Raw genomic sequence first — 27945 nt, 5'->3', positions numbered from 1 at the left:
AGTATTATTATGACATGTATAAAATTTCAGATCACAATATGAAGCAATGAAACTCCTCAGACCGGCATTATGCTGCAAATGTTTGAGGTCGCCACATAAAAATGACTAATGATTAAAATAGAAAGAGAAGCAACTAAAATGGTAGAAAAATGGCGCACAGACATAGATAATAGTAAGCATTCTAGGAAAATTAAATGCAACTTTTCAAACCTTTTTTTTCTTCAATAGAGTGCAATAAAAATAAAAACAACACAGCACTGAAGCCAAGCGTCCACAAGACGTCTAAAAATTGTTAGTACTGTAGGTTCACGGAGGGCAGAGGACAGCGCAGAGAGAGGAGAGGGAGACAGGTCACAGCAGAGAAAGAAACGAGGACTATTGGGTCAACGCAGGGAGAAGATTTGAGCAACAGTGGAAGTAATGCACATCACAGTTAGCTTTAAAAGACCATAGAAGCATTTGTACTTGCATGTTGTTGAGAAAAAGACAACAAAATCCTGAATGACTGAACAGAAACGAGGACATCGCCACAAACGAAGAAACGGCCCGGCCAATGAAAGGCGACCTGAACGTCAACGGAGCAGCAGCGCGTCATCGGTCGTCGGCTCTACACTAAAACACGGCTACGCCTCAGAGTGACAGGGTGAACGCGATGATGTTGGATGAACGAGGGAGCTACGTTTTCACCGGAAAACCAACTCAAGTGTCGAAAACCATTTCAGGTGCGTTATCTTGGAATTCACTCCGACCTCAGGTCAGATCACGGATCAGTGCGGAGACCGTGCTGCTATTTTTTTTTGCTTTAGGTGCTTATCAGACCTGCCAACCCTTGGACATTTTAGTACCGTATCAGCACTATGAAAGATGTTAATCTGTGTCAGCCGCTCAAGATTAAAAAAGAAAGAAAAAAAAGGCAATTTTTTAACTCGGGCTGTGTAATATATGTATAATGTATGCGATGGTGTGTCAGATAAAACATTTAAAACGTGAAGATAACCGAGTGTGTGTGGGTGCAGCTTACATCCTCACAAGTGAACAATGAGCTTCTATATGTCCAGTTGTTACATTACATTATTACCATGTGGGACTACGGAGCAGCAACTAAAACAATAGTAAAAAAACAAACTATTTGGGGAATAATATATTCTGTAAGAATATAACTGACTGGTCTTCCTTGATATTCTTATGTGAAGCGTCCCAGTGCGTTTTCATAGATATGGAGGGGGCAGTTTCTCATTGGTGAGGCTGAATCCACTGGATGGGAACATATAAGAAAAGTTAAGCATAAAAAAAAGTAGTGTTTTAGGACAACTTTTTGTTTGTATCCAATTCACAGCTGCCATTCAATCCTCATTTGTATTCTTATATTAGACCGTGATTATATTATATTATATTAGACCAGATCGTGCTCTCTCAAACTGGTTGACGATTGACATGTGAAAACTCATAAAACCAATAAAAAAACATCACTATCCCAGGCCAGGACACTACTTTTACATATAAACATGTACTGTGTTATCCAGCATTTAAAAAAATTACTTAAAAAAACCCATCTGGAGCCAACTTTCCATGTCAAGAATTCTGTTCCTGTATTTACATATTTAAGATTTATGTATTCACACAAACAACAATCAGACCTGATCTACTCTCAAATGCTTGCTGACTTTCCAGATGTAAACTTCTGCCTATAGGGTGCAGTGATGGACATAATTCAAACATTACCTTGCACATTAACATATTTGAACTCCGCCAATCGTTCTCAGTTCAGTTTGTTTGTCTGTTTGTCAGCAGGGTTACAGAAAAACGACTGGCCTGATTTTCATGACATTGGGTTTAGCCTGGGCCAAGGAAGAACCCATTACATTTTGGAACAGATCCGAATCGCAGGGCTGATACACCCATTATTTTTCACTTATGGGAATGGCCTTGGCGGAGGTCTGCACTCTCGGAGTGCCCTTCTAGTTAATATATTCAGTGTTACGTTGTATGCAAGTGTACTGAAACACACAAGCTATTGAAACATTCAATAGTGTATTCACAAATCTACCGTGTTCCTCTCATATACACCAGTGTGTGCTCTCTTATGCTCTTATTGAGAACCTCTAAAAATATTGAAAAGTGCCATGATGGGATGGGTATTGTTTACATTTTTCAGTGCCAATAAAACCTTTATGATACTCAACTTTGAGGAATATCAACCTTTTTCCCCATTTAACAAAATAAGTTCTCAACTATTAAACAACAAGCAACCGAACGAGAACTTTGCCTGAATAAAAAAAAAGACTCAAATTACATAAATCAGTAGATTTCTAAAAAATAATAAGTAGCAACATTGGGGAAAGTGACCGGGCATCAGATGCAAACATTCACTACTTAACAGTTTTTGATAGTTTGTGCTACAAGGCACCCTTGACCTACAGGTGGACTGGGGAAAAACAATTCATGAAGAATGAATCTAATGTCGGCGGACAGTTTAGTCAGAACATTTGTAAATGTGTCATCTATCATTTTAATAGTGTTAAGAGGTTTATGAGAGATTTCTAATAGAATGTGTTTGTTTATCTTGTACATTTATTTCTAGCTGCTTGGAAATGGAAACAAAAAGTGCCTTGCCAAAGAAAGATGATCATTTGATACTTCACAAGTGCATTTTATTTTTAGGCGCGATTACTCAGCAGAAATGACTTTCTTTTGAGGAGATTTCTGAAGATATTTGCCCACGACCTGCTCTACAGCCTCACGTCTTTGGTATGTTTATGAAGATTTTACTCCACATTAAATCTGAGAGAGTTGTGCCTGTTGATCATTGTTGCGTTCACTAAGTATGTAAGGGGTGCTGCTTTGTTGGACCCAGAAATCTCTTAACAAAGTTGCTTATTTGTTCTCTGCGAATGAACTGAAAGTACCTCTAGCAAGACATTTGCTATTCTAAGGTATGGCAATGGCATTACTCCACGCGACACGAGCATCATGTTATTGATGAAGTGCACTTTCCTAATTTTAGCTTGCCATAACCGGCCAACTCTCAGTCCCATGACCTACTTGCTCATTCTGAATGTTATGTCCCGCTGTGCCTAAATCACTGTATTAAACTAGCACCTTTTATTAAGATAATGCACATATATGAAGCAGCTAAGTTCTGGGTTTTTCAGTGTAAATACGTACATGGTACACAAAAAAATGCTTTTAGGTTGGCAGGAGTCTGATGGCTGGCCCAGGGGAGTAATTTGCACTCAAACAACGTGCTGTATGTCAAGAACCAGCGGAGAACACAGTGGAGGGGTAAGCAAAACAGTAAGCTAACCTTGAGATGGCTAGTGGGTGAGAATCGGTGCTCCTTTTGTGCGTTCGTGTGCGTTTGTGGGGGTCAGGAGTAGCGAGGATAAACAGAAAATGTCCTTGGTTGAATTTCAGGCTGGTGATGTTAATGGAGACAGTCCAGGTTTAACAGATGAGGTCAGTCCCTACTGAGGTTGTTTGTGTATGAATGATTGTATACATAAATGGCTGTATATGCAATATACATTTGCCCGTGGGTAAGTACAGTATGTGTGCGCAATGCAGTTTTAAAGTGGAGCTCTAGGTACTTGACGGTATACACGGGTGCACAGAATGGATGCTCGTGTGCGCGCGTGTACGTGGTCTACTTATAAACGGGATTTGCGACCTCATCGGCCCTTGCTGTAGCCGGGATAGAACTGGTCAAGCAGCACCTGAAGCGTCACGTTTTGGGACATGACGTAGTCTTTGCCCAAGTCGTGACGGCAGGCGGGGCAGGTGTACACCGTTGCTCGGAACGACCGCTGTAGACAAGTCTGAGGAGAGAGAGGACGGCGGGAGACATTCACACACAAATGCAAGGAGACGAGATTTTTAAGCACTGGCGGTTACAAATGCATCCGGTTCTGTACGCACCTTGCACACATTGTGTGAGCAGGCGGTGGTGATGGGTTGGAAGGCCAGCTCCTGGCAGCACACACACATGAAGATCTCCTCCATCTTCTGCAGAAAATTCTGCAGATAGATGCACACGGACAGACACACACGAAAGGAATGAAGAAGTTGAAAAAGGAAGCAAGGGAAAAATAGATATTACAATGGGAGAAAGAACGTTTAGAAATATCTTGGTGCTACTGCCATTTGAACTACCACGCTTCCTGCTAATGTCAGTTTGCAGTTTCCTTTCAATAATATAAAACTAATAACATTTAAAAGCACCCCTACAAAAAGAGGTGACTACATATGATTTCAGTTGGACATGAAGATCTGAAGACCTTCATTGACTTCTCCTTTAAGAGGCTCCTGTGGGAGATGCTTTGTGATCACTCGAGGAGCCCGAGATGTGTTTTGAGTGTCGGATTGTACCCCTGGGATTCATACCTGTCCCTCTTTAAGGTATGCCATGGCTTCATCCCAGTTTTTCTTGTTGGCTGTGTCCTCCCGGATCAACTGCTGCTGCTGCTCCGACAGCTGGAACGTCTCCTCTATCTTCACCCTTTTAGAGGGAGGCTCCGCCGCTGGTGACGACTCTGCTGAAGGCACACAAATAAGACTGAGAAATGCCGCTTCTCTCGGAGAATAAAAAACATGAAAACAAAACTTTTACAATAGCGCATGCTGGTAGATATCAAATATTTACAAACTATCTAAGAAGTTAACTGCTCACGCCGTTCTCGGCTGTCCTCTTCTCACAACACTTTGTCTGACCTGCTTTGAGATTCATCTGTAAAAAAAATCACCCACCGCTCCCTCTGGCTGTCTTCTCCTCTCCATTACTCTGTGGCTCCTCTTCTTCCACACTTGCCATTGGCAGCTCGTCTTCATCTTCCTCGTCATTCTCTTCTTTCTTGATCTTGCGTCTCCGTGGCCTCCCCCTCCCGGGATAGTGCTTACCCCGGCCGCCGCGGCCAGGTCGGGCACAGGCCTCCTTCTTTGTTTTGTTAGCCATGGCCGCCAAGTAGCCGGGCGGGTACTGCAGACAAATGGCGCGCAGTAAAGAACGCATGAAAAACAGCTGAATTGCATTGCGCATTGAGATGCATGAGATGATATCTGTAGGGCATCTACATATACACTCGCAGTCTAACCTGAACAGAAAGGCCCAGTTTCTTGATCCTCTCCAGTCCTTCAGGTGTCCAAGGTGCCGGTTCCAAATCGTCCCGTCTCAGTAGGTACCGCCACACCAGGTAACCGCACTTTCCGATCTCCGGCCAGTACTTAACCACCTAAATTTACACATAAACCAGAAGGAGATTAAATACCGGGCATTTACGATGACACTGGTGCCAGTTAAGAGGCTTTACTTGAAGTAAGCAGACTACCAAAAAAAACAACAAGACGCTCGTCTGTACCTTGTAAATACCATCGTAGCGATTTCCCTCCTCGGGAGCGTATTTGCTGATGCGTCGACCTTTGGAGCTGCGCACCACTCTCACCGGCTTTCCTGCCCGCCAGTTCCTGGACTCAGCCCCGTCTTTGTCATTCAGAGGTGCATCGCAGTTTGAGGCCAACGCCCTGTGGACAGTTATAGACAAGACATAATGATGTTCATCAAGTCCGACTTAAGTATCTGGGATGTAGAAAAATCTGTTCGCTTTCCATTCATCTTTAAAGTGTTGTACCTGTTCATGTGTGTCAGGGTCTGGTCAAAAGAGTGCTCTCCGATCCGTTTGTTCCCTGAGAGGTCACGACCCCCACTGCCCGTGTAGGTGAACTCATCTCCCCGGTCCTACAGAAAGGCCATCGCGACCAGAACAAAGTGATGACGTAAAGATCCACCTACCTCTCACATGACGGGAGATTCATAAACATTTGGTAAAACATACAAATAACCCACCACTTCGTCCTCAAAGCCCCCAGCCAACACCAGCGAATAGGAGCCATCGTTACTGCGCCCGTGGATACCACCAACATGCGGCCTGTGAACGCCTGCCTCACTCACCTGAAGCGTTAAGTCAGATAAAGGAAAACAGCCGAGCAGGCGGAAAGCCATTGATGATATGACCAGTGATGTATCAAATATACCACGGAAAGATGTGACAACACAATCAATCCTAATGTCTTAATACATGTATAGGATGAGACATGGGGGGACCAGTTTTTATACATTAATCTTATACATTCATTTGTGACGCACTGTCCAAACAGCTAACCTGAACTCTGAATTTCCAGGTGGTTCCAACAGGAACACCGGGTATGGGTCCATAGTGGTTTGATGGAACAATTGTGCACTCCTTGGTACGCCCCACACAGGCCATACCCTGCAATCACATCAAGAAAGACAAGAAAGACTGTAAGCTGCATGCACATAAATACATTCAAGTGTCCATCTTTAGATCACTTTTAAAGATCGTTTAAGAGCAGAGCGGCTTTACTCTCAGAAGTCATCAGAATCCTGTTTCGGAGGTACGCAGGATTTCAAAAGTGAGAAGACAAAGAAAACTATTTCATTTTAAGGGTTCTAAAATTGCAATAAAGTGAAAGGCAAGAATAAATGCGGTGTGACTCACAGCACTTAAATGTGCGCAAACACACGAGCGGGGCTGTTTTCAATTAGTCCTTAGAGAAAGGGAGCATTCTGGTAAAGGAACAAGTTATTTTCCGTTGGCAGTTCCAGGAAAGTGGCTAAGTCATGCTTAATGGCATTGTTCACATTACACCGTGGAGCGGAGAGTGAGGGAGACAGCAGGGCCAGGAGGGAAACGAGCCACCCAATAATATCTCAATACGTTGCCATTAAACTCTAACAGCATGCTTAAAGAAACGATGGTTTTAAATATGTGTCAGCTATCTTCCTCAGTAATTAGCACGAGATAATGTAAATGTAAATTTGACAGAAAAAAGGGGCGTACAAAGTGTTCATTAGTCATGTTGTGATTATTTGATAAAGAGCTTATTAATCAATAACCCATCAATATTTATACTAATGTAGGCGTTTTCATGAAGTGCTATGACCGAGGATCAAACCAACATAATTAATCAACTCCGGGAGCCTGGTCCAACATTATGCAGATTTAAAGTATCAGTGACAGGACCAAAATCGGATTGTTTGATTTGAGATAAAAAGCTGGCAACGTTTAACCGCGCTACAAAGAGGTACACACAAAACCCTTCACATGAAACAAACCATTTACCTCAAGAGCAACACAACACACTGAGCAGATTACTGACTGACACTAAATATTAAAACACATACAAGATACATTGAAGCCAGTTTGCAGCAAGTAAATGGGAGTAAAATGTGCGTGTGTGATGCATTAATAATGCACTGAATGGACGAATCACTTATTGATTGGCTCGCCAAGACTGTTGCTGCTGCTGGTGTGCACTATGAGAACTATTTGTTACAAACTGCTCGCTTAATGTATTTCACGGCTCTGGAAGATATTTCTTTTGTACGAGTTTGATTGAAACATGATATACCACAAAAGCCATTGCATTTAAAACCCCACGTATGAGGTGTACTTCTTCTTCTGTCCAGTCACTGTCTGACTTTTTTGAATTCATGACGTGTAACACACTCAAATAACCGTTTGGTAAGTAAAATCATTTAGCAATTCCAAAAAACTCTGGCTGCTTTTGAAAATGGATTGCTTGCAGCAATTGTTACAGTGTAAATGTGATTGATGGAAAATATCTATCTCACGTTCGGAGCATTTTCAGGCTTTTTGGAGCCGACATACAAGGGATTGGAGCCTTTCATTATTATTTTAGCATTTCAATCTTGGACGATTTCTTTTGTTGACAGAAACTGCTTTTTCATATTTATTTAAACATCCTTTGCCCCTTCAAGACAATTTGAGGCAGAAACACTGTCAGGCTTACTGTTTTAATTCACTTACTTTCTTACAGAGTCGCTGTCAGTCCACCTGCTGTGTATGTGTGTGTGTGTGTGTGTGTGTGTGTGTGTGTGTGTGTGTTTGTACTTTTGGGTGCCCTTGGGTCTCACCTTTCCCCAGTCCCTTTGACTCTCAGTTGTTGCCGAAGGCATCTTGGCTTTCTTCTTGCTGGCTTTGAGCTTCTCTCCTGCCTTCACAACCTCACTGGTGTCGTTCTTACAGGTGGGACAGTACCTGAAAGAATGAGAGGAAGTTATTTCTGTGGACGTAGACAGGTGTGTATATGTAGAGGTGTGTGTGTGTGTGTGTGTGTGTGAGTTGGATAAGAGCTGCAACAAAGTTCTTCCCCAAATTAGCCAGAATGCAAAGAAACTGAAATTTGGTAATCTGAACCCTAAAAGAAGATGTTGCACCAACTTAAATATTCAAGTTCAGCAAATACCAGAAAGTTGCAACAAAAGGTGTTTACGGAATGTTGTCAGTCAATTTCATGTTTAGCTTTTTTGCTGTTTTACTTCCACTTAGAAAAACATGTAATGCAAGACACATAAATGGAAGGTGGCATCTTCTCCTTCAGTAACTGCCCACAAAAAAATAAAATGAATCTTTCAAAAATCATTATTTGAATCAATTTGGCAGAGAAACAGCTGAAGCCGCTGCATTAGATAAACTCACACCTGCATCATGTCATTATATCGATTTGAACCTCAATGCCTAATTAATTACTGCACTTCAGCTCATACATAAAACCATTTATCAACCATTTTAAATAGATTGTGAAGCGCATGACGTTACGGTTAATTGCTGAGCTGCACTCTCTCTCTCTCTCTCTCTCTCTCTCACCAGTCCTCATCGTCTGGGATCGTGGCCAGCGGCGGGTTGAGGCAGTAGATGTGGAACGCCATGTTACACTCGTCACACAGCAGCTGCATGTGGGCATCCTGCTTCCCGCCGCACACACAGCAGGAGCAGAAGCGACACTCTGCTTCAGGGTCAGCCTTGCAGTGCTTACACTCCGGCCCGCTCTTCCCTAGAAGAAGGAAACATTCATGCACGCATGCACACTTGAAGATAGTTTTATGGCTTTCTTAAGATTTGTTGCGCTACAATACACCTTCGAAAACAAACATGGACACGTTTTGCCACTATTTTCACTGCGTGTGTTTGAGTGTGTGCAGTCCGTGTGTGCATACGTTTAAATTGTCCATCTGAAGCGGAGAGTGCGCGAGCTCCGGGTGTCTCCACCTGGTAGATTTCATCCAGAAACTGAACTTTACAATCCGCGATTACATCTCCAGGACCCCTGGATGGAGGGAAAAGGAGAGACAAGAGAGAGAGAGAGACCAAATGAAGGAGAGCACAAGAAAAAGAAAACCAGAGAGGAAGATGAAAAGATGCGTTGTTGAGATGGAGAGGAAAGTCCCACACAGAGACATTACACTTTATTTTGCTAAGCAACAAAAACAATAATTGGCCAGACAGCAATCATCCCCCCCCCTATGCCCAACACATCCCCCTCCCACCTAAGAAGGACGATCCTCACCCCAGGAGGATCTTGACTCTGAGCTCCTTGTTGGTGCGGGAGGCTTGGTTGACGGTCTGAACCTCGGCGTCGAACCAGAAGCCCCTCTCATCCGGTGTCTCCATATTGTAGTTGACCATCACATGGATGCCCACCTGGAGCTCGTCCCACCGCAGAAGGGTCCTGGCACGTGGCCTCACATCCACCGGTCGCATCTCCACCACACCGTTCTCTGGGTAGCTGGAGAAGAAAGAAGAGGAGAGAGAGGGAAGGGGGGGGGGGGTTAAGGTGTATGATTGATTTTCACCATTGCTGTCTTATCTACTAAGAATACAGTCCTTTGGAGGTTAATGGTTACAGACACGTGGTGAATTTCTTTTCATAGAAATTGAATGTGTGCGCACACACATTTTGTACCTTGCCCACATGCTGTTGGGAATTGAAAGGATTCACTTCTTTATACATAAGCTACACGGGCCATGAGAAGGGTTGAGCTACCGCTGAGCACTTGACATCCTTTATATTTTAAAGGTTGAAAAAATAAAACCTTGAGAACAAAATCCAACAGTGTAAAAAAAAGAAGAAAAAAAAAGGTTTCTCAGCAAGAAGCAGCTATTCAGAACAGTGTGTTCTGTAAAAACAGATGGATGGGAATAGAAGCTATTTAACAGCTCAATGCATTCATTCACATACTGTTCCAATGATCAGCGATACAAGCCTCTGTGCAGGAACATGCAAGTCCCCACAGGCACAGAGGGGCAAAGACTGTAATACGATTGGATTTTGCACAGAAAGCCAAATGCTGATTTTAATAATATCATTACAGATCTATATCGGGTTACTCAAAAGTGAATGTAGCCCTCTGATCGGCCTTCATCTGTCCGCAGTAGAATACAATGCAAATTAACTTATGGTTATCGTCACAAAATGATGCTCTTTTATCAGTCCACGGTTCAAGCACAGGTCTACTTAAAAACAAGGCCAACAATACTATTACCAATAAACATGTGGATTTAAATTCAGACTGGACTAGATTTACACGTTATGTCTTTAGCACTAATTCAACAGATAAAATATGATTTTTCTTTTACCGGCAGCTCCTACACAAGTGTTTCGGACATAGAAAACTAACATAATTAAAAATAACGTACTTTACTCCAGTCTATAAAGCAAAACGCTCTCAAAGACTTCGCTCTACATACCATGAGACATTTGCACACAACAGCTTTCTGACTGGGTTTTTGGAGCAAAGGATTGTGGGGGATTTTCACTGCTATGACCTCACTTCACCTCCCCATTAATCTACACAGAGAATAAATGTAAAACAGCAACCTCGCTTCCGTTGGCAAAACACTATTCTTACAAGTCTTTTCTAAGTCAAATCAGTCCAAAGACAGAGCACAGCGGCGTCATTTCTATTCACTGTACCGTCTTAACAAAGTCAAAGGTTTACAAAAACGAGGAAACGCCAGTCTGGTTTGATCAGGCTGCAGTTATCTACCTCCTGAGCACAATTTCTGGGAACTGCAGCAGAGCGAGGCACGGTGAGGTGACTAAAGATCAGGCAGGATAAACAAATATGTAGTAACGGCAGGATTAGGACGAATACAAAAAAGAAAAAAATCCACATAGATTCACTGTTTCAGATATTTAATGTGGGCGGTTTTGAAGCTTTGGCTCAAATTTAGCTGATAAGACTACATACGTACCTGCATCATAGGATAAAAGCAACTATTTTGTAGGAATGTAACCCAAAAGGAACTGCAGAATCCCATTTGTTTGGGAAATCTGAGCTAATTGGTATCAGCAGATGAAGAAAGGAAGAAGTCCTAATATGGCATTTTGTTTAAAAATCTAAATTAAACCTTTTACCTCACACAAACTGATTGACGGGTCTTCTAAAAGGAATATTTCAACGTTTTGCAAGTCCTGGTGTCTGGATGTCAGCCTGCAGGTAGCCAGCAACCGACAGAGACTCCAGAGAGTTACTGCACTTGGCCAAGACATAGTCTGGCACATAACCTCCTGTGAAACCCACAATGTGCTGTTTTTACACCTTGGTTTTTGGACGGATTAAACAAGCCAGTGAGCTTTAGAGGTGTGAGAAGGCAGATTTTGTTACATTTGGACGGCGCCAAGCTAGCCTTTTCCCCCCTTGTTTCTCTGTGCTAAGCTAAGCTAAGCTAGCTTCATATTTATCACACAGACATTAGAGTGGTACGAACTCAGAACTAAGACTGGACAACAAACACACACGTGAGTTGTCTGTTTCTGGCTGCGAAAAAGGGGTTTCACATTCCGTGCAACTCGAAAAACTTCCTGCCGAGCCTAAAGAAAATCTGAACAAAGTGTGAAAAGTTCTTCTTGTCTAGCAAACCTGGAGCGGAGGTATGAGCTAAATTGCGCAGGTTTCCTGCCTGCCAATCATCATTAACTGGAAGGATCAGGCCTGACTCGGAGATGAATTTGCAGCTCGCCTGCCAATAGCTGGAATTATGCTTACAGAGGAACAATCTGTTAGCCCCGAAGTTTAACTACACAACAGCCTGCACGCTCAGGTTCACTCACACAGCTGGAAGTGACGGGGTAAGCAGAGAACAGTGTGCATGAGCGAGCAGTTTCTCTGTGTGTGTGTGTGTGTGTGTGTGTGTGTGTGTGTGTGTGTGTGTGTGTGTGGGAAAGTTGAGGCTAAAATGGGTACTTTCTCAGACAGACAATGATTTTATCCAGTCCAATTATGCACCACTTATGCTTTACTTTCTTACAGACAAGACTATGCTGCATATCTTAAGCCATTGTAAATCGGCACGAGAGGCCCCACAGAGGCAAGACTGTAAAAGCAGCACAAAACTCGCGTACTCCCAGGAAGACGAGGCTGGGGCACAGTGCAGGGATTTCCTTTTTTAGGCCCAAGGGATTACTGAGGTTTTGGGTATAGGGTAGGGTGTGGGTGGGGGGGGCAACACAATCACACAGACACACACTAACATGCACGTATGTATACACACACACACGCGCACATACACAGCAGAGGAATATCAACTTTGGAGCACAATGGGACTCAGTATGAACAGAAGGGGAACACGGAGCAACACAAGTAGCACAGTTTAAGACCACACAAGCTCTCTCCGTCTGTACTCTTGCACACTGGCCCGACGTCAGTCCCATGAGCAACGGAGGCCCTTCGATAGATTAATAACAATATAAAATACAATACCGCAAGCTGAAGCGGCTTCCAAAGCCTGATGAGATATGAAATAGATAACATTTCATTACGTCAGTGAGGACGTTTAGGGACAGACTCTTTGACCTACACAGAGTAGGATTTAATTCCTTTCATACACATGTAACAGGCAACAGAATCACATAATGGATGCATTACAATCATCTTAATGGGGAAACATGACTGTCCTCTCGCAGTCTCAGCTCAATTAAACGGACGCTCTGCAATGCGATACGTGCTGTAGAAAGCCCGAGCCAGTTTCGTCTCGGTTGTTCTTTCCTGCATGACAAAGCATGCATGTACGTTGTAGTAATATACATATAACTACATTATTACTTGCAATTCTTAATATATTAATATTACCCATCTGAAGACAAGACTCACTGACCCATACTGAACAATTAATAATTGATTCAAAACAATGACTCCAATTTTTGGCCTAAATACAACTGTAAACTAAACTTACAGCTCAAAGTGTGTCTGGATAATTCTACAATGTTAAAGCGAGAAAATGTAGGTTTTGAATGAAGGAATGCCACATTGCTCCTCTTAGGAATTTAAAGTTGTATTTATAAGAACAAAAGTTACCCGTGTGCAATTAAATACACGGAGGTTTTGCTGCTACCTTTATGTGGTTTCCTGGTTCTAAATGACCTAAAAAACATCTTTGCATCCATACAAAAGGATTTCTTTTCGGGGAAAAAAATAGTTCACTCATACGTCTCAATAAAAATATATTCATGAAGAATAATTATGTCTTAGTAGTCGCAAACTCTCAAACCTCGAATATACTCTTGACAAGAAAAACACATCATCATCTGGTCCTTCTTAAGGCTTACTGTTACATATGAGGATGTACTGCTTGCTTTGGAAAATCCCCCCCAGAGTAAGAACCTGAGCTGCAAGTCTGAGTGAATAAAATTGAACATGGAAGCATCGGTGTTAAATCTCCACACAGTTAGCCGACTACCCGCCTACGCTGTCACAGTGGCTGAACCCGGCGCCTAGTGTTAAGAGTAAAATGTTCCTGCCGTTGTGGGAAGGAGGGAGAGAGACTTTCAGCCGCATAACAAGAACAACACGTCAACACTGTTATCAATGCCGAGTGTAACTACAAAGTAGAAACCCATTAAATCGGTGGTGAAATTGAGACCACATGACTTATCTACAGAGGAGCTCTCACAGTCTCCTCTGTTGTGAAACCGTCATTAGCGAATTGTGCGCTTAGCCGAGGTTCCTGTTAAGAGGAAGAAAGGCAACAGAGAAAATTAGAAAACCTCAATTTGCCGATAAGCAGCCGAGTTAGAAATACTCTGATACTAAACAAGCTGAATATAATTGCTCCGACAGTAGTGAGGTAAAGGGACTGCAGTCTCTCTTAGCCTCCGTTTTGTTAGTAATTGAGGCCACAATGGGAAGCTGCAACTTTTTATAAATATGTATCTAAATGACTTGAATCTTAGGATGAGAAAGTCCAGTTATGTGACAGACATCAGGAGACAATTCCAGGTAATCAAAAAGGGCCAAATGGCTGATTTACAACCTGAATCCTAATATTCTAATATGACAGAAGGAATCTCTCTAACTCGTCAGCTGATGACCTTGGCCCTTGAGCTATGAATGCCGGCCCCATGTGCTCATTCGGTCTCTGTCTTTCTACGGCTGACATCCACCACCGCCTCATTTTGGTTTTGCACCTTCAACACCTGCACAGCACACATGCCACACATCCATGCATTGCTTGCTTTGTTGACATTGCTTTTCCACACGCACACACACACACACACACACACACACACACACACACAACACTTGTGTTGGGTAAAGACAAGGTTAAATCTAGTCTTGGTGTGACAAAAGAGGCTTGATTATTGTGCCGTTTGACCAATCTGGTTTGTGACCCTTGTGGTTTGTTGATGCTGAACTGAGTTTAGGCAGGAGCAGGAGTATTGGGGGGGGGGGGGGGGGGGGGGTCACTGATATAATAATTTAATTGTAAAAACACTTCTTCTTTTCTCCTCCAAAAACCTACTTTATTAGTATGTATTAAAAAGATTTTGGATGTAATTATTTCTCACATTTGGTTAAAAAGCCAGCATGTGTAGAACTTAAAATATGTTGTAATTGCATGGTGATCACACAACAAAGTGACAAACGCATGTATGTAATGAGGCAGGGTCTTATACAGAAGACCAACGGGCCTTTTTCACAGCAGACTTGCTGTGAAAAGCAGACTTGTCAAAGTGGAAAAGAGAACAGGTGTTATTAATAACATTAACGAGGGCTAAGCCAGCAACTGAAGCAGCTAAATTAATTACACCTGTGCTTTTCCATCGTGGTAGTACACTAAACTGTATATGATCAAATATTTGCATATCTTCATATACTAATACTAATTTAAGTGACGGAAGCAAAAGCTATTCCTCTAGTATTTTGGCACTACTTGACAATCATACAATGACAGCTCAGTGTAGGAATTAAGATGGAAAGTGGGCCAGACAGAAAAATTAACGAAACTGAAATGAACTTAATTTCATCCTCATGTCTTTGTTACTTCTTAAATTAGAAACTGCTGCTAATAAAACAATCTCAGCTTCATAGCAGCCGTGCTCGGATAAGGGCGGGACGACAGCCACAGCTTTAGATGCTGCTGAGATCTCTTCCATTGTACATGTGTTGATCCCGGCTAATTAGAAGACGGAGCCCATTTAAGAAGCACTTAAGCCTCTCTTTTAAGCAAAACCTTCCCAAAACACCGGTTTTAGTTTACACAGCTTCCTATCAAGCGTATTAAAAAACAATCTGGATTTGAGGTGCAGATGGCAATAGGCCATTTTTCACCCACAGACATTCTGAATTGCTATTGTAATGAAAGCACAGCTGTTACTAATAACACTATCAACGGCTACATTGTATCCAGGTGTCCGGTAAACCATGACAGTGAGCCAGTGTGCACGATACCAGGACCCTGAAACTGAAGCAGCTAAATGGAATTCAATCAGCCGTTACTATTTACACCTGTGCGTCTCCTACTGTGACGCGTGAAATTGGCTTCCATGGGGCCAAAATCATAACCCAAAATCACCAACATAACCCAGCATGCAGATTCTGGAATTATCCTGTTGTCAAGTGGCTGCACGAGGATTGCGTGATAGGGCTATATATATATATATATATATATACACACATATACACTGTATATAGCCTATTTCTTAACCCTCCTGCCTTTGCAAAATTATTTCATTTACCAGACAGATTTTTTTCTATTAGGTTTGGCAAATTAATTGGCTTTGCGGCACCATTTAAAAAACAGGACGACCGTTTTCTATTTGCACGGCCGACTTGAAAGCTACATGCACATAAATTATATTTGATGTCTATATTTGTAACTCTTTCCACAGAGAATCTTAAACATATGTTGAGCTCGGCGAAGATTTAACCATGAAACCATATCTAAAGAGTCTTGTTATGGAGCGACACACTCATTATACACACACGCGCGCGCACACACACACACGCGCGCACACAAACACGCCATCTTAGTTCCTAGTAGCAGCAGAGAGTAGCATCTCTCAACATTTCCCGGATTCTGTGGCTCTTCACATTCTGTAGAAATGCTGTCCAGACCAGCCTCGTGCAAAAACACAGCAGTTCATTTTGTAGGGCAGGTTTTCAATTCTCAGACTATGCAGGCAGGTGTTTAATGTGTGTGTGTGCATGTGTGTGTGTGTGTTCTCTGGCAAACGAAATGATGGAAGAAACCAGGAGAGGGATACTACGCATTTAGTAGAAAGCAAAAGGAGTATATTAAGCAAGCCGCACTAAAAAACAGAAAGCTGACAATTCAGATCTTTTGCATTTTGTAGCAGCGGATTCTCAGAAGCATACAAAACTGGGGTTTTATTTGGGAAAGATGCAAATCACATATTTCTGTGGCATCCTGTTTAAGACTAACGTGGAACCTTTGTTGTCATCGGCATCTCCCTCTCGCTCCCTTCCCCTGCCTCTCTTGGCTGTCAGCTATCAAATAAAGCGAATGAGGAACATTTGCCGAAAACAACAATCTGAATAAGCAAACAAACCCATTAATAATTGAAACTACTGAATTAAAATAAATAAGGGGGGGGCGGGAGACACACAAAATGGTGTATATTATTGGATTGTCCCTGCAGGAGCACTACTGTCCTGTTGAATATGATGAAACAATCCCAATAACAGGGATTTGGAAAGAGGAGTGAAATGGGAACGATGACTTCCGACAAGAAAACACACATCTACTGCTCAACAAGCCTTGATGCCGTTTCTCTGGCATAACATCCACGACACACACACACACACACACACACACACACACACACACACACACACACACACACACACACACACACACACACACACACACACACACACACACACACACACACACACACACACGTAAAAGGCACACACTACGGTAGACGCAGCGAGGAGGCTGTCTCTCACCGGTGGGATGTTCACAGCAATTACAGACAAAGCTGAAGGAGGCAAGCAAAGAAGTAATGCTCCCGAGAACTCACGAGTTACCATGGAAACATCGGCTTCTGAATGAATTTGCTGGGAAAGGAGAGAGCAAGAGAGATAGAGTCCAAATTGTAGCACTAACTACAAAAAAAAAAAACTCTCTCCATCCCCCCTGAACCGCCAGGAGAAAGCAGAGACGGCAATTCCCAACGGGCCAAACCACCGTTAGTGATGCTTGCAGACGCTACCCCACACACACACACGCACACACACACATACACCTTGTATGTATGTTCGGTGTTTTTTTTTTTTTTTTATCTAGAATGCCACACAACAGCAGCACGTGCAAATACATATTCAACACTGGCATAACTGGCAAGAAGGAAATCCTATTTTCTGCTTCATGCAAAGAAGAAGGCACTCATTCGCACTTCCCAATCCTAAACTGCATTTTATCATCTAGAACGTTTTGTTTTTTTACCGGGCCAAAAATGTTGCCGCACTGAAACCTGCGACGATGTGTTTGTTATCGCTGCAACCAAAATGGGCTCAGCTGCAGCAGGAACGCTCCCCGGCAAAATGAGCCATCACTTACTCGTCGTATTTAATGTGGTAAATTACATCCTCTTCTCTCTCCTTGGTGTCTGTAGCTGCTGTAGAGTCCGTCTGAGACGTGGAGGCTCCATTACTCTCAGAGCCTAACACAACATTATTCCTGTTACTGTCTGTGGTTTGGCCCTGGCTGTGGGCCTGTCCCTGATCGGCCTCCAGCTTTCCATTAGTCCTTTTGGGGGGCCGACCCACCTTGCCCTTGGTGGGCGTTATCTGTCCTTTGGGAGCGCGTGTCACATTTTCGAGGCAGGCCTCAAACCAGGCACCGATGCTGACGTCTCTGCAGTCCACCAGCTCATTAATCTGAGGAGACACAAAGGCAAAAATAACACCAGGTCTCTTTCGGTTGTTCAAAAGGAACACGCCCATGTTTTAGGCCATTTGCTACACAGCATATACATCAAAGCATTGCAAAGAGTATTGGATTTTTAACAATGTTTTTTTCTACCGTACCTTATAGTTGCCAATGCTGTATGATAATCAATTATCAGACTCTAACAGATCCAAATACTTCACAATCACAATTCGTTCACCTCAAAAGTCACATAACACGTGTATTCGTGTAGTCAAATTAATTCGTTAGACGACTCGCATAAACTATTACCAGCAGCATCCCGGAACTTAAGAGATGCATTCTTGAATTCAATTTCACCCACGGCACTATTTGGGCTCACGTGTTCCTTTGTGAAAACCACATCAAATATATCAGAGTCGTTAGTGAATGCGTAAAGCCTTTAGAGGCATGTGACCTTGATAGCCAGTGAAGCTGCACAATTTTCCACTCGTCTACTGAGCTACAGTATTGATCTGCGTGCATGCTGGTCTTACGGCACCAAAAAAAAAAAAAGAATCCAGTCCCACTCATATAAATCTCAAACATGTGGGTCAGCCGGTCGGCAAAGCTCAGTAGAACACAGTAGACTCATCAATGTTTGGGTTTTGACTGCAGTCTATTTATAACCTGTAAATTGGTTGCTGACAGGGTTGTAAATTCCTGTTTCTTGTGTGCGGCCTGTGTGCCTGGTCTCCCTGGCAAGGATAGCCACATGCTTGTGTGCACGTCATTAGTGCTAATAAATTAAAAGGCATGTGGGGTATCCGACCCTAACACAGAGCAGTTTAACAGTGAGAACGGAAGAATTGATTCGGCTGGAATACTAAACAGTCTTGAGGTGCTTTTTCTACTCTAAAAGATCTCTACTCTAAAAAAAGAAGATGAAATCACCAAACGCACGAGGGAAATTGTGGTTGTGTTGGTCCTTTGACTTTTTTTGTTATGTTCAAAATAACACGATTGCAAACTGTTGTTTAGTATTAAATGCAGATCTATGAAGGCTTAATAAGGTATACAACCTAGTATGCAAAAGCATGAACACCCATGTACTAAATTAAGCTAAATCAAACCAATAACACATCATTTTTAATCTAATACAGTTATTAAGTGGACTTCAGATTTACAGGGTGGACAAGATAAGAATAAAGAATCTCTTGCAGTGACTTGGCTTGTAGGGCTTTAAACGCTCCGTCAGACCAGTTTCATGCAAAACCTTGCAAATTCTTCCCAAATATGAACCCTCTCATCCTCACCTTGTACACACCAATTCCTGGGTTGACGAGTGTGTTTCTGCTGGATGTGGGCGGCTGGGTGTCCGACGCCGGACCGGAGGACTTGAACCCATTTTTGGTACTGGCCGAGTTACCGGTGGCGCCGGTGTCCGGCTTGGTTTCGCCAACGCCGCCGGTGGCGACGCTGCTACGGTCATTGTCTGTGTTGGTGGAGGTTTCCATAGCAACGGGGGAGGCGGGAGCTGGCGAGTTGTGGCTTTCTGACCTGGAGTCAGAGGGGGGGCCCGAACCGCAGGCCACGCCGGAGGAGTCCTTGGCGGCGGCGGGGCTGTCCGGAGCGTCGGCCTGTGAGCGAATCAGCAGCTGGACGATGTCGTTGAGTCCCACGTTGTAGTCGAACAGCGTCTGGCCATCTTCCATCTGAAGAGAAATAAAGAAAAGCCACCGACGTGAATGGATCGACACAGCCTTACAGATGCACAGCGCTAGAATTGAACGCAGTGCTGCAACACACAATGATTTTACAATACTCTTAGTATTTAGTCTTCAAATGGCTTGTTCTCATTTCTAGTCATAACCCCCAAAAGTATTCAGTTTATTTTGACATTTTAAGCAATTAAATACAACAATTAACCATCACATGTTCAGTCAACGAGTGACTGCATCAATAATTGTATTGTGCTTTACCAGGGCATCAATTTGCCCAAAGATGGTGTATTTGGACAAGTGCACAAATATTCATCAAGGCATCCTTCATTAAGTTTTCTACCCAATTTTCTTTCCTAATAATAGACATCCATGTGGTATGAAATGAACACAGCTGAGCCACGGACTGCGCTCAGACAAACACACCCGGCTGCTTGTCAAGGACAAACAAAGAACGCGCAAGTCAGAAGACAACATTTGAGCGCAGTGAGAGAAAACAACTATGTATTGCTACTCCACTCAACAGCATACAGAGGACATTAAAATACACACACTTCAATAAATCCACGAGCCTTTGAATGCAACAGCGGTGTTTAAGGACGTTAAATTGGGAGTCCACAGCAACAACATACGCTCCGTTCTCAAATGAGCCGATGCGATTAAATGCGAAGTGAACCTCTGAACTGATTTTTTTTAAAATTATTATTAAGGGGGAAACAATGGAACAATTGGCACTCATGATCGGTAAGCTGTTACTACCGATCAAGTGCATTTGAATTGGTTTCACAATTCCAGTCCAACAGAAATGGAGGCTGAACTGCAGCTCCACTGGCGCATATCCCACACCAGGTTTTTTCTCCCAAGAAATACAAGGAAAAAAAAGAAATAAAAGAAACGAATGCATGAATTTAAGTGATAGGAGATGTAGCTGGGGGAAAGAAATGACTGGGTTGCTATGACAACCAGAAGAGAGCACCCCCCCCCACCCCCGTGAACCTGAATCATGTACACAATCTCTGTCGACACCACCACCACCGCCGCCATCAGCGCGACCCTTTCAGGCAGCACGGCCATCAGAAAACGGTTCTCTCAAAAAGAAGCGACGAGGGCCCGTTAGAACCCCATATTTTAATCTTCCACCACAACCGATCCTCTGCTAAGTACACAGTGCAGCTAACCGCCTGAGGAACGGAGCTCGTGGCGGGGCCCGCCAACTCATTACAGACATCAGCGATTCATTTTCAGCCATCAACCCCACAAGCCCCATTGTACTGGGGGGGGGGGGGGGGCAAGCATGGCCGCCACCACTCTCCCTCACGCTCCCTTCTTGTCGTCGTTGTTTGACAGCGAGGAGGAGGAGAGCGGTAGAGGGAACGAGCGCAATTCCCCCCCCCCCGCCCCCATCCCTCCCTGTTTTTAATAGTCTCATGAAATTTAGATCAGAGGAGCAGCGGTGCAGCGGTGCAAACACAGCCATACACGCTCACCTGTCTGTGTTTCTGTGGTAGTCTATCTCAGCCTCTCTTTGTCTGTGTCTCTGCCTAAACTAATCTTTGATTTAGTCTCGGTTTAGTCTGCTCTGTCTTTTGCTACTTGATACCGCGTTAGGAAAAGCAAGGCGAACAAACACACTGACTAGACAGCATCCCACATAGACTGCACGCTTGCTGGTAGGACCTGTAAGAAGAGAAGTACTGGGTAGATGGGACGGAGAATTGCGCAGACGGAGTATCACAACAACACACAGTAGAATTCCGTTCACCGCACCAAAACCACAGAAATGGTATCAAAGCTGTGCCTGCTTTCCACAGCGCCTTCTTTGTGTGATCAGCCTCTCGCTGCGAGGTGCGACAGCCCTGACATCAGTAATAACCGGGCTGAATAATCCCCCCCCCCCCCCCTCCCAAACAAAGAACCGGCATCTAAATACAGGCAATGTCAGAAAGAATGCTCCATATATTCACGGAGGTCACGAGCTCTTTAACAGAAATGTTGTCTTGTTGACTTTCCGTAGCGTGCAGGAGGAATAACATCAAGGATAAGACATTTGCTCCTTCGTCATAAATAATGCAGATCAGAAAAAAAAACACACACACACACACACACACACACATTCTGGTATCTTCATTGTGTGACTCGGTGAAATGTGTGTTTCAGAGAGAGAGACCCGAGCGCACATCTCAACAAAGCTTTCGACAAACCAGAGACAATTAACTAGAAGCTTTCTCAAAAGACTAAAACTAATCAGAGTCAAAAATCCTCGGCATGGCAACGACATGTGTGTGTATGTGGTTGTCACATCGTTGAGTGACATCAAATTAACACCTCTCATTTCTCCGTTTGGACAGGGAGTCTTTCAAATCCTCAAGTTTAATGTCAGACAGAACGTCAAACAAAGAAAAGACAAAGACCTGTGGCTGCTGAGATACTTTAAAAACAACTATTCTATACCAGCTAATATCAAATAATGTGTTATGTGTTAAACGTATTTATATTATGACAATACTAAAGCCGATAACACATATCACAGAGCAGACACTGCAGGTGGGGAGTGATTTAACAGTTTTATTATTGCACCACGCTGTCACACAGGATCTAATTGTGAGGCTTTGAAAAGCACTGAGAGCAGAAATCATTCTGAAATCTAACTAACTAAGCAACACCTACGTATCTATGGCTGCATAGCATTGAGAGAATACATTTAGCCATTGAGTAAAAAATCAAAAGAAAGAAATCGTGGCGGCCCATTTAATATCGGTGCATAGTTCTAACAAAAAGGCTTAACTGTGTGGAAACACAAGCCGGACCCACGCTGCTGGTGGAGAGGGGATTTCATACTTCAGGCAGGCCATCCGGACCCCTTACTCCTACACGATTTCTTCATCGCCCTCGTCTCCGCCCACAGGCAGTCTTAGCAAGGAGCTGAGCAAAATAGGTCAGATTTCCAAAAAAAAACAATGACATGGGGCGTGTGTGTCTGTGTGCCTCCCATCTACCGAGCTTCCATCGCTGTTCTTTTATCCCTCATTCATGTCGACCTTTCACCAAAAAAAAGGCTCCACTGTTAATTAGCACAAATGACCTGGAAAGGTGACAAAGGTTGCGGCTCTTTTTATTATTTGACGCTGGTTTCTACATTTGAATTATAAACCCAGTCTTTTTTTAACCAGTTAACTTGAGTTTGGCGTAAAGACAACAATCTTTTCTGTTGTTTTTTTATTGTTTCACAACTGATCATAGTTTTTTGGGGGGGTTTTCTGGTTATGAAATGACCAAAATGTTATTATTATATGTTTAATACCTGGACACATGTGCCATTATTGACACAAGAAGCCCAAACTCAAGAAACGTGAGACAGTTGGGTTTATTAACCTGGACAGTCCTCCAGTAATCTGAGCTATAAAACTGGAAACCCTACTATTCACGACGCAAGATGGAAGAGCTGACAGGAGACAGGTTGGACGTTTGACCACTACGCAGGCTAAAAGCTTCTATGAGAAGGTGTGGCGAAACTTTGAAAACATGCGGGGAGTGTCAGAAAAGCTTGCAGTTGCAGTCGAGGTTTAGAGCCTCCTCTCTTTGTCTTTGCTCTTTGTCCGGCCTATCTGTCAAAGGAGGGTGTGACTGTGCGCATGCATGGCTGCAGCCAACTCCACTTCCCCTAAAAATTCTCTGTGAAAATTCGACAGCTTGGCAATGCCCGGAGAAAACCCCATCAATCGAGGAGCCACGACGTCAATGCGCGTATAATCAAATTGTGACGATGTCTATCTAGGTCACAGCGACTGTCTGCGTGAAAGGAGGCGAGCCAATAAAGCTTTCCTACAGCCCCAACAATAGGCGACGGCTAACAGCGGAGGACAGCCCAACCATTTAAACATGTTGCTGCCCCAGCAGGAGGAAAAAAAAAAACACACACAAGTGAGCTACAGCCTTGTATTTGAAGCACACGGACGCAATACAAGTGGAGCTCTAAACCATTTCATAAACTGGCCAAACCTTTTCTTTCTTTTTTTAAATCAGTAAATGAGAAGTCTACCACAAAAGTGATAGTGGGCGTTGAGCCGAAAGGCTGCAAGGACAGTAGAAGGTGTTTGTGTGCGTGTGAGTGCGTGTGAGTGCGTGTGCGTGTGTGTGTGTGTGTGTGTGTGAGTGATACGAGACGTTGCTCGAAGTGAAACAGAGACACAATGAGGAGGGCACGGGCAAATTGCAAAAACAACATTAAAAACAAACAAACAAACACTGAGGCAAAGTTGTGTGGCTGCTGGCTCGAGACCCTTCTGAGTCAAGGGCAAGCATGACTTTGAACCGGAGAGGCAGCGTGCGCAGTGAAGCTGGAGGGAAAAACAAGACGCCATTTTGAAAAGGAATTAGACTGAGTTATTCTGCCACAAGTCTAAATCCTAACAAGGCCGCGGTGTGTAAGCTAGTGTACGGTACGCTACGGGTCTCTGGCTCATTCCATGCGTTACTTCACATATGGAAATCCCCTAATTAACCCAACCCACTTATTTTCCAGTGAAATGAAGGAAGCACAGGATTTACTGCACAGGCCGAGCTCCAACAGGACACGACAACTCCAGCAGGCACAACAGAGAATTCATGACCTAAGCAAACGTTAATTAACTACATTGTGACTGTTGCTTTGTCAAATGTGTTTTTAAGTTGCATGGTTCTGTTGATTTTGGAGGAATTGCTCATATTTGTCTACTAGTTTACAAGTAAAAATATGGGGAAATGCATCCAAGGGCACTGGTGCAAAAAGGTGCAACACTATATCTCTTTTCAAATAATGGTTTGCCACTATTACGTTTGCCAAGTAAAACATTAGCATTCTAGGAATTAAACTCATTCAAACACTTGAAGTAGTTTCTTCCTCTGCGGCACACACACCGAGAAGAGCCTCAACCCATTGTGGCCTGTGTGACTCAGAATGCTCTCGAATGTGACTTCATTATCTTTTACTTACACAACAGGAAGTAGGTTAGACAGTGTCAACATGCAGAAGACCATTTAATAAGGAATTTCGTGGCCTATAGTGCCGGCTGACACATGAATGAAGGAAAGTGTGACTAAATGTAAACAACGTCAGATCAACACAACATGTGGGCCGCTTGCTTCCTGCAGGCTTATGTGCCTGGCTGAGTCACACTGTGTTAATATCAGCTTTGTGATGTTATGCTTTAATGCTAAATAAACCATGGCACCAGTGTCCTGTCAGCAGTGCTTCTGCTTATTACTGAACAACAGCTGGTACAGTGAAGGCTTTCACCAACCCATCCCACATTATGTCTGCCTCTTATATTTTAATTATTTCATATACTGTGCATTTACATCTTTGAACTAACAGAACACGAATAGCGAATGAGACAGACTTCTATTCAGAATGAACTCTTGTCATATTATGGCACTACATGTAAGGGTGCAGGAAAATAAACCACAGGCTTTGAGGCTGCAATGCACGCTGCATGCGACAATCCGCCATGACACGCGCGTGTGTGTGTGTGTGTGTCAGGAAGGCAGATTACAGTTTTCATACCCTCGTCTTCCCCAGCTGCTGGCATTTAATAACATTAAACTTGCTTCAATCACTATGTGAAAGAGAGAGAGAGACAAAGTGCACTAACATCTGTTCACACTAACATATGAATCATCACTCAGTAAGAAATGAATCATCACATTTCTAACAGATGATTTAAAAGTATGGAATTTCCATCCCACCAGGACAGTGAACACTAATTCCAGCCTGGTTGTACCAATAAGACCAAAGATATTATTTTAGTCTTGAACGATAGTTTTTTGCACTAGTTTCCTCCCGAAGAAAGTGACACTGTTACACCGTCCCAAACATATTTTCCCCAGAGCACTGTTTGGTTTTTTTAACAATTCGCTGCAATTCGAGTCATATTGTAGGATGTAGAACGACACTAGTGTTTAAATTGTAATGAACTTCTGATTGATGCATTATAAGCTAATACAATATAATAGAAGGTGGGGATGGGCACTAAGGACACAATCAATATTGTAAAGTATAATTATCACAACATTACAAGGATAAAGATACTTTTTGAAAAATATTTCTAGTAGTTTCTTAAATATTTGACATCGCATGCTGTGACAGAAAACAATAACTTATCCCAAATAAATCAATATATCTTGATACTTTCATACTTTCATGATACGATTATATGGAGAGACAGAGTGCTTATATGAGCTTAGGTATGAACTCTTGAGCATTTCTTCAGGCCACACCACTGATGTAATCAGACAGGTGCAGTAATCCCTAAACACATTGAATTGTTGGTGGGGTTGTTCAGCAGAGATATCTTAAAAATAATAATAATATGAATACTATGTCCCTCATGTTGGTGGGGTTAAATGTAAACTGAAAGAGAGAGATACAAATGTTTGCAAGATGTCATATTGATTGTCCATTATTGATATAAATATCACATGTTATTGTTGTTATTTACAAATCATATGGTACTGAAGTAAGACTTTATCTGAAAAAGTCCTTTGTTGAGTACAAAACATGCCCAGGACGCATGGCATGAATCTGTGTGTTATACACTGTGTGCACTACTGAATTGTCAGGATAATAAAAGACAGGTAGCCATCTTTATAGTCGGTCCTCACTGTACAGTGTGCGTACCGTAGTGACGCCAGTGTGTAAACACTACACTTGCTTTTTAGATGTCAGGGCACGTGGAGCCACGAGTCCCCTCCTCTCTCTGAAATTATCATTAACATCATCATCATCATCATAACACACCACACGCACGAGCCTGGTGGCTCACTGATGGGCTCGGTGCAGTTTAACGCACGTTTCAAACACACAACAGAAAAGCGCAATTTGATTAATATATATATGGACGATGGCTGTTGCACGTGCAAATCAAGCCGCCGTTAATTCGGTTTAACAAGTGCTCGTCGGTGAGTGATGCGCGTTGGTTGTTTGCGCTGCACTCCTTTGGTTTAAATGTGGAAACGGAGGGCGATGTTCTCTTTTCTCTCTCTCTCGAGCGCGGCAATGTAAACAAACACGTCTACGTAGGTGAGACATGTGTTGCATGCAGGTTTCCATCAGCGCAGATCCAAAACAATGCAATACGGCTTCTATTACACGAGCAACACATCCCTGCGTTACGGCTGTTTTTCTCTCGGGGGGCTTGCACACCGCGTACCCCGGGCTCTTGCGCAACAACTATTGGCGAATTCCTATCAAAACAGGAAGCTCGCATGGGTCCGAAACGGCTACAAAAACCGGAGGACCACTCACTCTCTCCAGCAGCACCAAGCGCCTGCCAAAACATCCAAAAAACAGACTGTTGCATGACGGGAGCGACACAAAAATCACGTTTACCTGCTTTCCACGATAGAATAGGCGCTGCTGTGGTGGGCTTACACTGAAGATGTCCTGTATTTTCAACCGTAAAGACTCAATTTTGGTCAATCTCGAAAGATCCTCAACGGTTCGCGTCTCCTTCCCGTCTATAGTGCGAACCTGGATCCACATTGTTGCACCGCCCTGTTATGCCTCAAATAAATAGCAGATGAAGCCGTATTTTGGATACGAGTGCTGTTTTTCCTGGGGTCAAATGAGATGGAATTGACAAATATTCAGGGCTCCATTGCGTTTTCCTCTGCAGAGGTAACGTCGGACTGGCTCGCGCAGGAGGTGTCTCACATGAGGTCGCGGCGCCAAGCAAATCTCGCGAAATAACGTTCAAGCGAGCACAGCTCGCAGTTAAAGGCACAGCTCTCCCTTTAATGTAGACACATAAATACATAGCCTCGTCTGAATGCCTTTGCAGCACAGTTATAGGCAGCTATTATGGTGATTCCACTTATTAGTCTTATAATATGTATGTGCAAGACACGGGGACCAGAAGTTATTGTGTTATATCTGTCAATATAGTAGCCTGATAATACAATTTTGACACGGGCCATTCTGCTGCATAATGAGTACTTTTACTTTTGATACTTTCCTTTAGGTTCACTGTGTGGCAACTTGAACAAACACAAATTCATCAATATATCATGTAGGCCCTGTATCGACTGTGGTAATTAAGGTTTTAAAAGTAGACTTTGACACAGACACTTCAAGTCAGGGTCGTCTGTCATTGATCTTTAGCAGTGCATATTACTATATTCTCAAACGAAATCACAATCAATCAAAATTACAAAGCAATCATCACACAGTGACCTTGGGGACCACTTTGTTTGGCTGGTAATCCACTGTTGGTTAAATGTAG

At 43.1% G+C, this 27945-nt stretch overlaps 1 protein-coding gene across 1 annotated transcript; it reads right to left on the bottom strand.

Annotated features, from left to right (window-relative positions):
* Positions 1-66: 66 nt before the first annotated feature.
* uhrf2 (ubiquitin like with PHD and ring finger domains 2) lies at positions 67-27207 on the bottom strand. Its single transcript, XM_079179755.1, has 16 exons — positions 27054-27207; positions 19283-19681; positions 17679-17998; positions 9382-9600; positions 9032-9141; positions 8682-8868; positions 7949-8072; positions 6153-6260; positions 5837-5941; positions 5622-5728; positions 5352-5514; positions 5088-5225; positions 4744-4972; positions 4381-4529; positions 3916-4014; positions 67-3815 (listed from the first exon to the last, which is right to left on the bottom strand). The coding sequence occupies exons 1-16, from the start codon at positions 27204-27206 to the stop codon at positions 3669-3671; spliced, it is 2757 nt and encodes a 918-aa protein (XP_079035881.1). The 5' UTR covers position 27207; the 3' UTR covers positions 67-3668.
* Positions 27208-27945: the final 738 nt, after the last annotated feature.

This window comes from Pholis gunnellus (assembly GCF_910591455.1).
Source record: "Pholis gunnellus genome assembly, chromosome: 18".
Taxonomy (NCBI): Eukaryota; Metazoa; Chordata; class Actinopteri; order Perciformes; family Pholidae; genus Pholis; species Pholis gunnellus.
The sequence above is the reverse complement of the archived record's forward strand: the minus strand, read 5'-3'. Positions and strand labels throughout refer to the sequence as shown.

Bases quoted from the DNA above. Each gene is read 5' to 3' on its own strand.
- uhrf2 (XM_079179755.1), bottom strand. From the start codon at position 27,206: ATGTGGATCCAGGTTCGCACTATAGACGGGAAGGAGACGCGAACCGTT. The intron at 9,601-17,678 runs GTAAGTGATGGC...TTTCTTCTCCAG, and splicing joins TACCACATTAAATACGACGA to CTACCCAGAGAACGGTGTGG. The intron at 5,515-5,621 runs GTACAACACTTT...AACTGTCCACAG, and splicing joins ACCCTGACACACATGAACAG to GGCGTTGGCCTCAAACTGCG.